This window comes from Somniosus microcephalus, chromosome 5 (genome assembly GCF_052327205.1).
Source record: "Somniosus microcephalus isolate GS21.2 chromosome 5, FLI_Smic_1.0, whole genome shotgun sequence".
NCBI classification, from domain to species: Eukaryota; Metazoa; Chordata; class Chondrichthyes; order Squaliformes; family Somniosidae; genus Somniosus; species Somniosus microcephalus.
Window position 1 is genome coordinate 207,324,802 of NC_140991.1, and position 13,551 is coordinate 207,338,352.

Below are 13,551 nucleotides of genomic sequence, written 5' to 3' on the forward strand. Positions count from 1 at the left end.
GAGGCTGCAGGTCTGGTTGCAAGAGGTGGCAGAGTTCTGTGACCACCTCCGTGGTGAAGCGTAGCCTCCTAATACACTGTTCCTTGCTTTAATGGATAGAAGAGAAGTGCTCTCAGAAGACCCTAGGTGGGTAAGGCCTGCTTTTTGAGAGCCCTCCTGGCCCTCCTCATCCTCCCTCTGCAGGCATCTTGTTATCTTTTTTGCTGCCTCCGCTCCCTCTCCCAAAGATACTCAAGTGCGAGGGGTACTGCCAGTAGAGCCCCCATGACTGTGAGCAGGTGTTGTGAGCAGAAGCCTTTAAATAAGAAAGAAGGCATCTCCACTTGCAACAACACTCTCTGTTACCGTAGAACATTTAAAGAAGCTAATTAAGCTGCTGGAGTTGCAGAAAGTTGCACCGAGCCAGTCAAACTGCAGAAACATGTCAGGTGCAAGTTGTTGCTGATGATCCCTTTACAGCCTTCCTCCTGCTTGTCAACACTTGCTCAGCTCATTGCACTTAATGCATGCCGGTAAGTTGAATGACGAACTCCAAACTCGCAGATTGGGCGTCAAGTGAGCGTTGCACACTCTCTGACATCACGATCTGCATCAGTTCCATGATTTTAGCAATCACTGACATCGACAGCGCTGCCGGCCATCCGAAAATGGCGGCCGTTATGGGACCCGCCGACAGCTTGCGTAAGTGTGGAGGCAGCCATTTTTTCGCCTGAATCTGGCGGTAGCGGGTGGCGGTAAACCACCGAATTTCTAGGCCTCTGTTTTCACCATAGGCCCAATGTAAGGAAAATCTGCAGTCTCACTGGGTAACAGATATCAAATATTTTCAAAAAATATATTGCACCAGTCCATAGTAAGGTTCCAGGGTAAGAAGAGGTTCCAGGGTAAGAAGAGGTTCCTTCATTGTTACATATAAGAACATATTTATCCATGTGTGGTCAGGTCCAATGCATAATGAAGCCTCAGCATAGACTTGCACTCCACTATTCTGGCTGTGTCCTAACATTCCATTGGCTTTGTCATTTCTCTGCCACATTGTCTAAATATTGACAGAACTGCTCCCAATTTCCACTCAACTTACCTGCTATTATGAAATTAATAGTCAGTGAAGTGTGATTTACTAATAGCAGTAATTACCATTTGCGCAGCATAAAGAACTCTGAAATGTACCCTAATAAATGTATTAATTGGTACAAAATTTGCAAGTCTAAATGGCAATGAAAAACAAAATGGGAAATCCAACATTGCTCGAAGCTAGAGTCCAATGCTGCCTACACCCTAAAATTCTAGAGAAAAATTACTTTGAGTTGACGTAAACAGCATTACTGGCTCCATGAAAATTGCTATCCAAATGATGTCCTGCCAAGAAAGTGGGAGGCAGCTTGAATATAGTTACAGTTTCAATAACCTAGCTGTTAGTATAGGGAAAAGTAAAATCAGTGATTGAAGCAAAATTTGATCCACTACGTATGTGACATGCTTTATAAACTTAATTTTAAGTAAAAGCTTTCATATCAATACTTAATTTTTATTCCTTCCAATCCTTTCATTAAGGCATTTACTTCTTGCTGGAGTTCAGTGCCAGACACAGTCCAATACCATGTCCAAGTAGCAATTCTTTATCAATGAGCCTTGACAATAAAGCTATTCAACCATGAGTCTTTTCCTCACCCAAAATTCACACATGCGCACTGCAGTTGGGATCACTGCCCTCCTTAATCCCAGGGCACTGAAACCAATTGTATTGCCCCTATTGCCAATTCTGGCTGAGACCAGGTAACTGACTATAGATCAGGGTTTGAACCTGAGACTTTCCTGGTTTGTATACACATCATAAGGGATGAAATTGGTCTTCGACGGTAGCACAAAACTGGCGATAAGAAATCAGCAGCCCATTTACACCCCGCCTGATTTTCTTTTCCATTGACGTCAAAGGGCTGCCAATTTTCTATCGCTGATTTTCACTCCATACACTTTATAAACTCTCTGAAAGCATCATCCTGAGCCTTTGACCCTCAACTTGTCTTATTTGTCCCGTTTTGTGCCTCCAACATAATTCGTATCAGGTCCTTAACTACAGTTGCCTCCAATGGCATTTTTGACAGTGGAGGCATCCTGAAGCATAAAGGGAGAAGAAACCATGAATGGAAAACCTGCACAAAGCAGAAGTGAGATTCCCAAGGTCATTCAAATGGGGAAATGAATTTAGAGCTCAGACTGGGTCATTTTCCAGCACGGAGTCTCACTTGCCAGTAGTAAATACTGAAAATTTGTACATGCGCTTTGCACAATTTTCTGTCCAATAATTTCTATTTAAATGGAAATAGAAAATTATGCACAGTTCACGCATGAACTACTGATATGTGCTATCAGAGAGTGAGGCTCCACATCGAGAGCATAAAGTGAGAAAATTATCCCTAGAGATGCCAATAATCCAGTATTTCAGTTACTAAGCCATCTGTCATGAAAGTATTAAAAACATTTCTGATGAAGGATAATCATCCAAAATGTAAATGCCTGTCTTTGATCTTTACAGATGCTGACTAACCTGCTGTGTATTTCTAGCACTTTCAGTTTTTATTTAAGGTTTCCAGCATTTGCAGTTTTTCCTCTTTGTTTTAAAAATATTCTGTTTGTATTTCACATTTTGTTAAACTGGATGACATTTTCAGCCATTTCTTCAGGGACTCCACCAATCTTCCACTGAAGTTACAGCAGGAGATCACAAGAAGCCCCAGGGAATTTCAGGGGCAATACGTTCAAAACATGTGTTTTAAGAAAAGTCAGGTAGCAAAAATTGAAAAAAAAACTCTTTAATTACTTTTCATCAGTTAAGTAGAGTAATTTTGCAAATCTATCTTTGGCCAACTTCTGCTGTTAATAATGCACTTAAAAAGTCCAGAGAGTCAGACAGAATTATCTAATTTGAGTGATTCATTAATTAATAAAAGGCCACAAGGTCAATTTTGAAGTAACCACTTTCATCAGGCATTTTTATAGTCAGGCCTCATTTGAACTCTGTTGGGTGAGCTGCTCATGCAGCAAGAAGGTTGAAATGCAGGAGTGAAAATTCAGAAATGACCTTGTTTAAGTCACGTAAGACAACCCACTGATGTGGAGAAGCATAGCATGTTCATTATTTTTTACTATTACACAACGCCATGTGTTGATTGAAATAAATGAATCTGAACTAACTGTTACTCAGTATGTTCAATCGCTGTGAATAAAGCATCTTAAGGATTTGTATCAAGCTCCGTCTCATCAAGTGTTTGCTCAGTCTGCTTTCAGAGAGATTGAAGAAGCACAAATGCAAAAAACATGAACATCCAATTCTGATCATAAGGGGATATTATTGTTACCTACCTGGGTTGTACTACTTACAGGAGCAAATGATGCCACTGAAACTGTATTTGTAACAAGATAGTTATATGTCATGCTACAATGGCCTGAATTTACATTTAAATAGTAAGATAACTTAATATTAAGAACAGAAAAATCACTGACACTTACAGGCATCAATACTGCAGAAGATCCTGGCATTGTGGAATTGGGGAGGTTACCAGGCATGGACCCTGGCATGGGCTGCCTGTGTCTGTTGTGGAGATGCAGTAATGAAGACAGAGATCCTGGGACAGGCCTGAGGGAACAAAAAGAGGTGAAGGACATCAGAAAACAATTTTACAGAACAGAATGGCAAGTGAAAAATCACAAGACATCTTAACAAAAACACAATGACCTCAATATTAATCCCTCCCACCCCCCACCAACCCCACGGTGGCGGGAGAGGATCAGTGGGGGGGTTCAGGACTTATATACGGGGAACACATCCCCAACACGCTGCACATGTGCACACAATCGGGCCCGATTTAAAATTCACTGCTGCTGCACGAGTTTCCCAGGGGTCAGGAAACCTGGCAGTGAAAGGGAGGCAGGAGCTGCCAGCTCCACAAGATAAGTGCCTTTCTCAGCACTCCTTGTGGGCCAGGAGGAGCAGGAGTGCTCCCCCCGGCCCCTCAAGGAAGCCTTTGGCCTCCCCCCTGCCAATCGTGGCATCTCTCTCCCCGCCGACGTGATCACCGACCTCCCCACTCCAGCCTCAATGGCCTTTCTCTCCCTCCAGCACAGTGACCTCTCTCTCCACCCTGCTGCGATTGCCACCCTTCCCAGGGATCATCCCCAAGGGTCCCCAGGTGCGGCCTGCTGCCGCTGGTTTTACGTCCCGGCTGCCAGCCAGGCGGTCAATTTGGCCGGCTTCCGGGCAGGAAACGGAACAAAAAAATGCTAATGAGGTCCTGCCTTTAGGTTTAGAAGGACCTCTGAGTCTCAGGCCTGGCCAGATTCTTCGGCTGTTTTTGGCTTCTCCCGCATACTCCCCATCTTCCCGTAAATATCGGGGCTGACAGGGAGAAGTTTAACTCCCGGGTGAGAAGCCAGGAGGGCACGCGGGTAGCCCATCCAGGAGCTGCAGGGGGAGGCCCGGTCTATTTTACCAGCCTCATTTACATCCCACCTGCCAGCTGCTCACTAGAAACAGGTATCCAGAGGTAGATTGTCGGCTTTCAGCCTGCAAACATCGGCTGGTCCAACGGCCGTCAGTCAGGCAGGTTAGTCATGGGGGCCATGGTTTAGGGTGGGTTTCACGGGTGGGTGGGGGGAACCCGGGTGGCAGTGGACAAACTTTCTTTGTGCGTCCTAGAGGTACACTCCTGCTCTTCATTGCCCCATAAAGGAAACTTTAACACTTAGTTTATAGGGCCTCTGCTTCCTACCCGCCAGGTTTATTGAGAGGGGCGTCCAAGGCAGACATTCAGTAGTCCATCAAAATTGCATTAATGTCCTATCTAAATGACTTCTATTTGCATAAATTTATGTGCCTACCACTTGAGTGAAGCGGGTACTTCAGCCGCCCATAAAAAGCAGCAATTAAAATGGCCATGGGCAGGAATCGAGCAGTAAGTGTACCATTTCCATTTTAACTCCCGTTTTGCCTTGTTTCATGGTGGAGTGAATCAAAATTCCTCCTAATGTGGGTTGGATTTCTAATATACTCTAAACTGCAATGAAAATAGTTTTATATATATATATATATATATAGTGAATAAATCTATTATATCTAACTGAAGAACAGTAACTATGAAAAGGCATACCTTTTACTTGTCGCATAATCAAAGCTAAATATCACAATGCCTGTAACATGAGCTCTCCAATACAATAGAGGGAAGTGAGCAAGCACCACATACCAGTAATTCACAATTTATAAAACAGAATGACTTGAAAACTGCAAGTTGTGTGTAAATCAATGAATGTAATTTTCTCCCTGACTGTCCTGAAGACATTGACTTCTTGGGGCGCAGTTAGGATAATCTGACTCTACACATGTATCATTCATTCATCTGCCAGTCCCTCAGCCAAGTGATCACTTTAAATATGTGAACCTTGACAATGAATGTCAGCATGTTATTCAACCACAGCCAAAGTCAAAGCCATACTTAATGCCATCGACATTGCAAATGTTAGTACTAACAACAAACAAAATAGAGCACAATTTTCAGATCCTGCAATTTGGATTTTTTTTTTTACTTTGAAAAGCTTGTTTTTGGATTCTGTTTATAACTCTGAACTGGCTGCCAGGCCACTGTTGAATCATTCCAGGCACATACCAGGTGGATGGATATTGGTTTATTTTTAGGTTTTTATTCAAACACAGTTTGGGATCATTTTTACAAAATAGCCTATAGTTCTCTTTTCCATCAGAGCAGTTGAAAAAAAAACCCATAAAAGCACTCATCTGTCCACTGGCATTTGATCAGGTTAGGATAAGGGCAAAACCTGTGAAAATGATTTCTGTTGTTACAAGAGGAAGGCTCTTAAACTTCTGTACCTATCTTGACAGCTCAGAGGTAAAACTGCCACTTCTGAGCACTATAGATCAGAAAGATTCCAGATTCAATCCCTGTTCTGCGCTGAGTTAGCTGATCTCAGCTGGGGCAGCAGTAAGGACACCTCATTTGGCTGCAGTGGCCCTGTGCTGGGGAAGGGAAACTTGGCCAGGGTTTCCACTCCTGATCACTGTTCTACCACCACTGCTAGAAGACATTGAGTGAGAGGCACAGGCACAATCCCTCAACATTCATGTAGGCTTCTGGAATTTGTTGTCAAGGCTCACACATGGATAATGGACAATGGCTACTTGGGTGAAGACCCAGACAATGACCACTGCCAGTGGAACTGAACCTCAATGAGGAAGTCAACAACTAAGGAAGGGAAGAAAATTGGTGAGAAACAGTCTGAGAAAATATATTTTTAAAGTCCTTACACACTGCACACTTAGAAATCTAATAGCAAAATATTTCCAACAATTATTATTTTTTCCTTTTAAAAAAGTCACTATTTTCTTTTATTAAGGTTTCATATTTTTTGCTTGATCTTTTTGTCCTCCAAATTTTCTTTGTCCTTCTCTGCAAGCGATGACTATTCTTGGGGAAGAAGGTCCATGAGGGGATGTAGCCTTCTATAATCTCACCCAAAAGGCCATTCTTGATATGGAAGCCTGGACAGTGAATATCAACAGGCTAGTCACCCGTGTTGAGGAATAATTGCAGCCAAACCAATTCCTAGCATTTTCTGTTACATAGAACCAGGATACTGAGGTAAAATAGAATAGCCCATTACACCTGAGGTCAGCTAATTCACTACTGAGCAAGGATCAAACCAGATACCTTCATAGTCTGTATGACCCAATACCACATCAAACCCTCTGAACCAACTTAGGAGTATTTTCTTTGCCTCTAAATGGTGCATTATCGGTTTGCAGTTCTGGTACAACTTCCAAGTGGCCTGAGCTGATTCCATGCAACTTCCATTTTAGATCAAATTTATAAACAGATTTTTGTATCCTCTCCCCCCGATAGAGAAAAACAAATTCTCATTTTCTTGCTCTGCCTGTGCCAAAGGCAGCAGGTGACTTTCAAGCAGGGCTTTGCCAGTCATTAGAAGACAAGCAAAATCAACCCGTGGTAACTCATGCACTGAATTCTTTGTGGAAAAGCCTTCTTGATAGCAAGTCATGAAGGTGAGATTCCACCTGTAAATAATTACATAGTTGCCGACTCTCCACATTCAGAATGGATAGCTCACTTTTTGGACTACTGTCCAATCCGTTCACATAGTGGTTCCTCAGATGCCATTTCTAGCTCTGGTTGACTCCTCCTCCAGTAATTTGCCTCTTCAATGGAGGAACACCCCCTACAACCTAAAGCCCTGAGAAGCAGTGGGACAGTAGCGATCTCCCATGGGGTGTGCCCTGACTTCAGATTCTGGAGGCCCTCCAGCTGATTTTTGCCGGTTTACTGGCTCAGACCTCAAAGTACCTATAATAACACTGCCTGCCTCTGATCGCTGCCACTCCCTGGGTTCACTGGCTGTTCTTTGCCACTGGGAAAACATAATGTTCTATTTCTAAAGTGTTTATAGTGCATATAATACGTTTGCTGAGTAATTTTTACTTATTTGATATAAGTGCTATGAACTCTTTAGAAGATGAACAGCAAGTTTCCCAGCTGCAAAGAATAGCCGTTGAGTGTAGGGTAATATCCAGAAGGAGGAAGTTTGAGGGGAGGGAGGTAGGCTGAGGGGAAAGGGAGAGTTGTACAGACAATTTGAGATAGAAAAATGTAGACACAATGAGAGAGAGACAGGAAAAATTAGACATGAGCAAAAAGAAAAAGGGGAGATGAGGCAAGGGAGAGACACAGACACACAGGAGACAGAGAGAATACACAAAGAGAGATACAGAGGAACTTTCAACCATAGTGATGTACACAGAAGCACAGATATACACAGATAGAGAGATGGAAAAGACTGATAAGGTTATAGAGAACCACAAATATATATATGTGTGTGTGAGTGTGTGTGAGAGAGAGTGAAATTTGTCAGGACTTCTCCTGATGTTATGGCATTGCAGTGGGAGAAACCCTGAGGAAATTCAAGCTCAGCGCCTGAGAGGAAACCATAGCCACAACAAGAAAAACATTTTAAACATAGAAAAATGACCCAAGGCACTTCACAGAGGCATAATCAAAAATGGATAGCAAACCAAACAACAACAACAACATGGATTTACACAGCGCCTTTAATGTAGTAAACCATCCCAAGGGGCTTCACTGGAGCACTAACAAACAAAGTTTGACATCGAGCCACATAAGGAGATATTAAGACAGTTTGGTCAAAGAGGTAGGTTTTAAGGACAATCCTAAAGGATGAAAGAGAGGTAGAGAGACGGAGAGATTTAGGCAGGGAGTTCCAGGGCTTAGGGCCTAGTCAGCTAAAGGTACTGCTGCCAATGGTGGAGCGATGAAAGTCGAGGATGAGCAAGAAGTCAGTATTGGAGGAGCACAGAGATCTTGGAGGGTTGTGGGGCTGGAGGAGGTTACAGGTATAGGGAGTAGCGAGGCCATGGAGGGATTTGAAAACAAGAATGAGAATTTTAAAACTGAGGGGTTGCCAGCCTAGGAGCCAATGTAGGCCAGCAAGCACAGGGGCGATGGGTGATGGTCCAAAGAAGGACTTACAAGGAGGGGTGGTCAAAAACTTGATCAAAGAGGCAAAGGAGATGGTCCGAAGGATGAGTGAACAGAACAGAATCAGTGGCCATAGGAAATAAGCAGATACCTGTAGTAGCAAATCAGAGGACACTCAGCAACTTGGGAGAACAATCCAGAGCAGAATGGGAACCAGCAGGACTGGAACAGAGCTAACTCAGCATAGGATGAAAAGTCCCAGTACAGGACTAGAAACTGAGCCCACAGAAGCAGGCCTGGCAGTGGAATAGAGGGTACAGTCTCAGTAGGTGGAAGTCACAGTAAAGCCCAGAAGCCAGCAGAGAAATTGATTTCTGCTTAGGATCCAAGACAGCAGCAGAGTAAAGACTTGAAGCCAGCAGTGCACTGGAGCACAGTCTTGAAGCCCAGTGGATAACATCAGCAGGTGATGAGATAGGCACTGTAGGCTGAAACAGGTTCCATTAAACTTGAAGAAGTTGAGTAGCAGAACACAGGCACATCAGCCGAGGCATTCGGTGTAGTTCAGCAGAGCAGCACAGTCTTAACGGCAGGAGTCCAGGAAATCAAATGTAAGCAGAGTCCCAGCCATTGAAAAGGACACAGAAGAAGCAGGCTCGAATTGGTCAATGTGCTCTGTACAGGTAGCTTTAACTTGTGGGGTAGGGATTGATTTTGGATTGAATCATTTATGGCTAAAGATTAACTTGTCATATGTTGTGGAGCAGCAGCCCATGAGAACATACTTACAAAACATGGAAATAAAATCATTTTTCGCTAGCGATTCAAGATTTTGCTCTGACAAAATTAGGTGTGCCCACCTCATACGCTGTTTCTCACTGAATACTTCAAGTTATACACCACTTGGAGATGGCTCTCCTCTCCTACCAGCAAATCACAATATTATTGAAATTTATTTGCAGTAATGGGATTCCAGTGCACCAAATAACCAGAAGTGATTCCTTGGCAACACCAGGCAACCACAACAGTGAATAATAACAAATGGCCATCAACTGCTCAGTGTGACGAAAGCTTGTCGTAAAGTGTCGCACGAAGACAACAGCTTGGTCCTGGGAATTATGGAAAATGTCCAGGTTGGTGATAACGGACATACATGAAGCTATTGTGCTTCAGTTTTCACAGAAAAACTGAAATACAGAATATGATCCCAAAACACCAATAAAATCCTGAAATCCAATGTTATAAAAAAAATTAATTATTCATTCACCTTGAAGCAGTGGCCTTTGCTTTTAGGTTTTTAGTCAGGGCTGTTTCCAGTTGTACGTTGCTTTTTGAGTTGTTTTGGGGAGCTATTTGTCAGCTTTTCCAAGTTTTATAGGTTGGTGTGTATGTAATTTTAAAGAAAATCTCAACATGATTGAGCATAAAGCTGAATTCTCTGTTCTATACTTAGTCTGACTTTTTTGTTAAAATTATCCACTGAAGGAATTTCATCCTCCATGGGTTATGTGGGATATCATGAACATAAAGCAGGTAGAGCAGAGTAACAGTCAGAAATTGTGCTTTAGGCACTACATACAACCAACATAACAGAAACAGATTATCTGGTCATTTTCACATTGCTGTTTGTGGGAGCATGCTGTGTGCAAATTGGCTGCCGCATTTCCCACATTACAACAGTGACTACACTTCAAAAGTACTTCATTGACATAAAGCGCTTTGAGACGTCCAGTGGTCGTGAAAGGCGCTATATAATTGCAAGTCTTTCTTTTCTTTCTTTACAGGTAAAGGGAAAACTAAAAGATGTAAATTGATTAAACGAGGAGACAGAAATAAGAAACATGTGAGTAAAGCATTAGAGTTGAAGAACAAGGGTATGTGGCCCAAATAAGCATTCTTTATACAAATGCATGGGGTACAAGGAATAAATTGAATGAATTGTAGGCGCAAATTCAAATTGGAATGTATGACATGGCTGCCAGACGGTCAGGACTGGGAACTAAATATATCAGGTTATAAGGGCTACAGGAACGATAGGGAAATGGTAGCCTTAGTGATTAAGGATGAAATCACTTCAATGATAAAAGAAGATATAACGAGAGGTAAGCAGGCAGTGGAGATTTTATGGGTAGAATTAAGAAATAGGAAAGCATTTTAGACTGTAGTGGGAGTTGTGTATAGGCCCCCTGGGTAGCAGCTGTGAAGTGCTAGATTGTATAAATGCAGAGATTAGACAAGGCAGAGTGGTTTTAATGGGGGATTTTAACGTGCATATAGAGTGGAATAAGCAGACCAACACCTGTCAGAAAGGTAGTGAATTTCTTGTGTGTCCGGGATAGTTTTCTACAACAATATGTCCTAGAAGCAACAAGGGGGCATGCCATATTAGATTTAGTAATGAATAATGAGCCAGATTTAGTTAACAGCCTAACGGTGCATGAACATTTATCCAATAGCGATCATAACATGATCGAGTTCAACGTAACCTTTGAAAGGGAGAAACGTGAAACAGCTACTAAGATTCTAGATTTAGGTAAGGCCAACTTCATCAGGATGGGACAAAGACTGTCCACAGTAAAGTGGGCAAATCTGTTAATGGGTACAATGACAGAAGATCAGTGGGAGATGTTCAAAAAATAATTGAAGGTGATACAGAACCAGTTTATACCCCTGAGGGGCAAGAGTTCTACTTGCCAAAACACAGCCATGGAGGACTAGAGGTAAAGGACAGCATAAAACTAAAAGAAAAAGCATATAAAAATACAAATAATAGAACAGATCCTGGCGAATGGGAAAGATACAAAGAACAGCAAAGGGTCACAAAACAGATCATAAAAGCTACAAAAAGGAGTATGAAAAGCAACTTGCAAGGGATATCAAAATCAACACCAAGAATTTTTACAAATTTTTACTAAAGTAGTGGACAGGAAAATGTCTATGGATGTTATTTATATGGACTTCCAGAAGGCATTTGATAAAGTCCCTCATAAGAGACTGTTAACTAAAGTAGAAGCCCATGGAATTGAAAGCAAATTATTGACCTGGTTAGGAAATTGGCCGAGCAGCAGGAGACAGAGTACAGATAATGGGTAGGTACTCTAATTGGCAGGATGTGACTAGTGGTGTCCCACAGGGATCTGTATTGGTGCCTCAACTGTTCACAGTATTTATTAACGACTTAAATGATGGCATAGAAAGCCATATATCCAAATTTGCCAATGACACAAAGATAGGCAACATTGTAAGCAGTGTAGATGAAAACATAAAATTACAAAGGGATATCGACAGATTAAGTGAATGGGCAAAACTGTGGCAAATGGATTTCAATGCAGGCAAATGTGAGGTCATCCACTTTGGACCTAAAAAGGATAGAACTGGGTACTTTCTAAATGTTGAAAAGCTAAAAATAGTGAAGGTCCAAAGAGACTTCGGGGGTCCATGTACATAGATCATTAAAATGTCATGCACAGGTAAAGAAAATAATCAAAAAGGCTAATGGAATGCTGGCCTTTATATCTAGAGGACTAGAATACAAGGGGTAGAAATTATGCTGTAGCTGTACAAAGCCCTGGTTAGACCACACCTGGAGTACTGTGAGCAGTTCTGGGCACCACACCTTAGGAATGATAAGGCCTTGGAGGGATTGCAGCGTAGGTTTACCAGAATGATACCCGGACTCCAAGGGTTAAATTACAGCGAGAGATTACACAAATTAGGGTTATATTCCCTAGAATTTAGAAGGTTAAGGGGTGATTTGATCGAAGCTTTCAAGATATTAAGGGGAACAGATAAGGTAGATAGAGAGAAACTATTTCCAATGGTTGGGGAATCTAGGGCTAGGGGGCACAGTCTAAAAATTAGAGCCAGACCTTTCAGGAGTGAAATTAGGAAACACTTCTACACACAAAGGGTGGTAAAAGTTTAGCACGCTCTTCCACAAATGGCATCTGATGCTAGATCAATTGTTAATTTTAAATCTGATGTTGATAGAGTTTTGTTAACCAAGTGTATTAAGGGATATGAGTTAGGTCGCAGATCATCCATGATCTCATTGAATGGCGGAACAGGCTCAAGGGGCTAAATGGCCTACTCCTGTTCCTATGTTCCTACGTCAATACCTGAATTGTCGTTTGTGTACTCATTATTGGAAAAAGACCCTCCTAGTCACTCCGTTAAGAGATACTGTAGGATTCGCAAAATCCAGAAAATACAGTCTAGATTGGTAAAACCCCTGAAATGGCCACATTGTGAGGACACAAGATGGAGTTGGCAGTTCTCATGGCTCAGTTCAAAAGGACACACCAGCAGTATCTTACAGCAGCCTGAGTCATCACCGATTAGAAGATTCCAGAACTTACTGCTATTGATATGATAATATGGTTACAGCAGTAACGAACTCGTAAACAAAAGTATTTGCACCTGGAGGTGCGCTAATTGCTAGCAAAACGCAAACCCATCTCTGAGATCGCTGAGCACAGGGACACAGGACAGATCCCATCAGTTTCATTTACAAGACATTAAAATAAAGTACTTGCTTTTGTCAAAGCAGCCTGCCCATTACCTTGGCAAAAGAAAACCCCTGATTTGGCGCCGAGATAAGGGCAAGGAAACAGTATAACTGTTGAGGGAAAATCGACAGCAAAACATTCATTCATTCAGTGAGATTCAGACAGATCCATCACAGATTCACACAGACGCGAGGTCAAGGACAGAGCGAGGAGGACCCACAAGATTGTGCAGGAGAGCAGATTCAGAAGTTCAGTCCAGATCCAAGACCATCAGGAGTTCGAAGGCCGAGTGGAGAGGAGACGGTTCGAGGAGTTCGGAGGACTTTCAAGATTGTGCAGGAGAGCAGATTCAGAAGTTCAGTCCAGATCCAAGACCATCAGGAGTTCGAAGGCCGAGTGGAGAGGAGATGGTTCGAGGAGTTCGGAGGACTTTCAAGATTGTGCAGGAGAGCGGGTTCAGGAGCCAGTCCCATAAGGAAGAGTGGAGATCCCGGACGTAACAAGGAGTACCAAGGTCCAGGAGG

At 42.5% G+C, this 13,551-nt stretch overlaps 1 protein-coding gene across 1 annotated transcript in view; it reads right to left on the reverse strand.

The window, feature by feature from the left end:
- creb5b (cAMP responsive element binding protein 5b) overlaps positions 1–13,551 on the reverse strand; it is a 665,061-nt gene that overhangs the window by 251,406 nt on the left and 400,104 nt on the right. Inside the window, exon 8 of the mRNA XM_085988619.1 lies at positions 3,511–3,637. Coding sequence (XP_085844745.1) covers positions 3,511–3,637 — 127 coding nt within the window. The remainder of the gene's footprint in view (positions 1–3,510; positions 3,638–13,551) is intronic.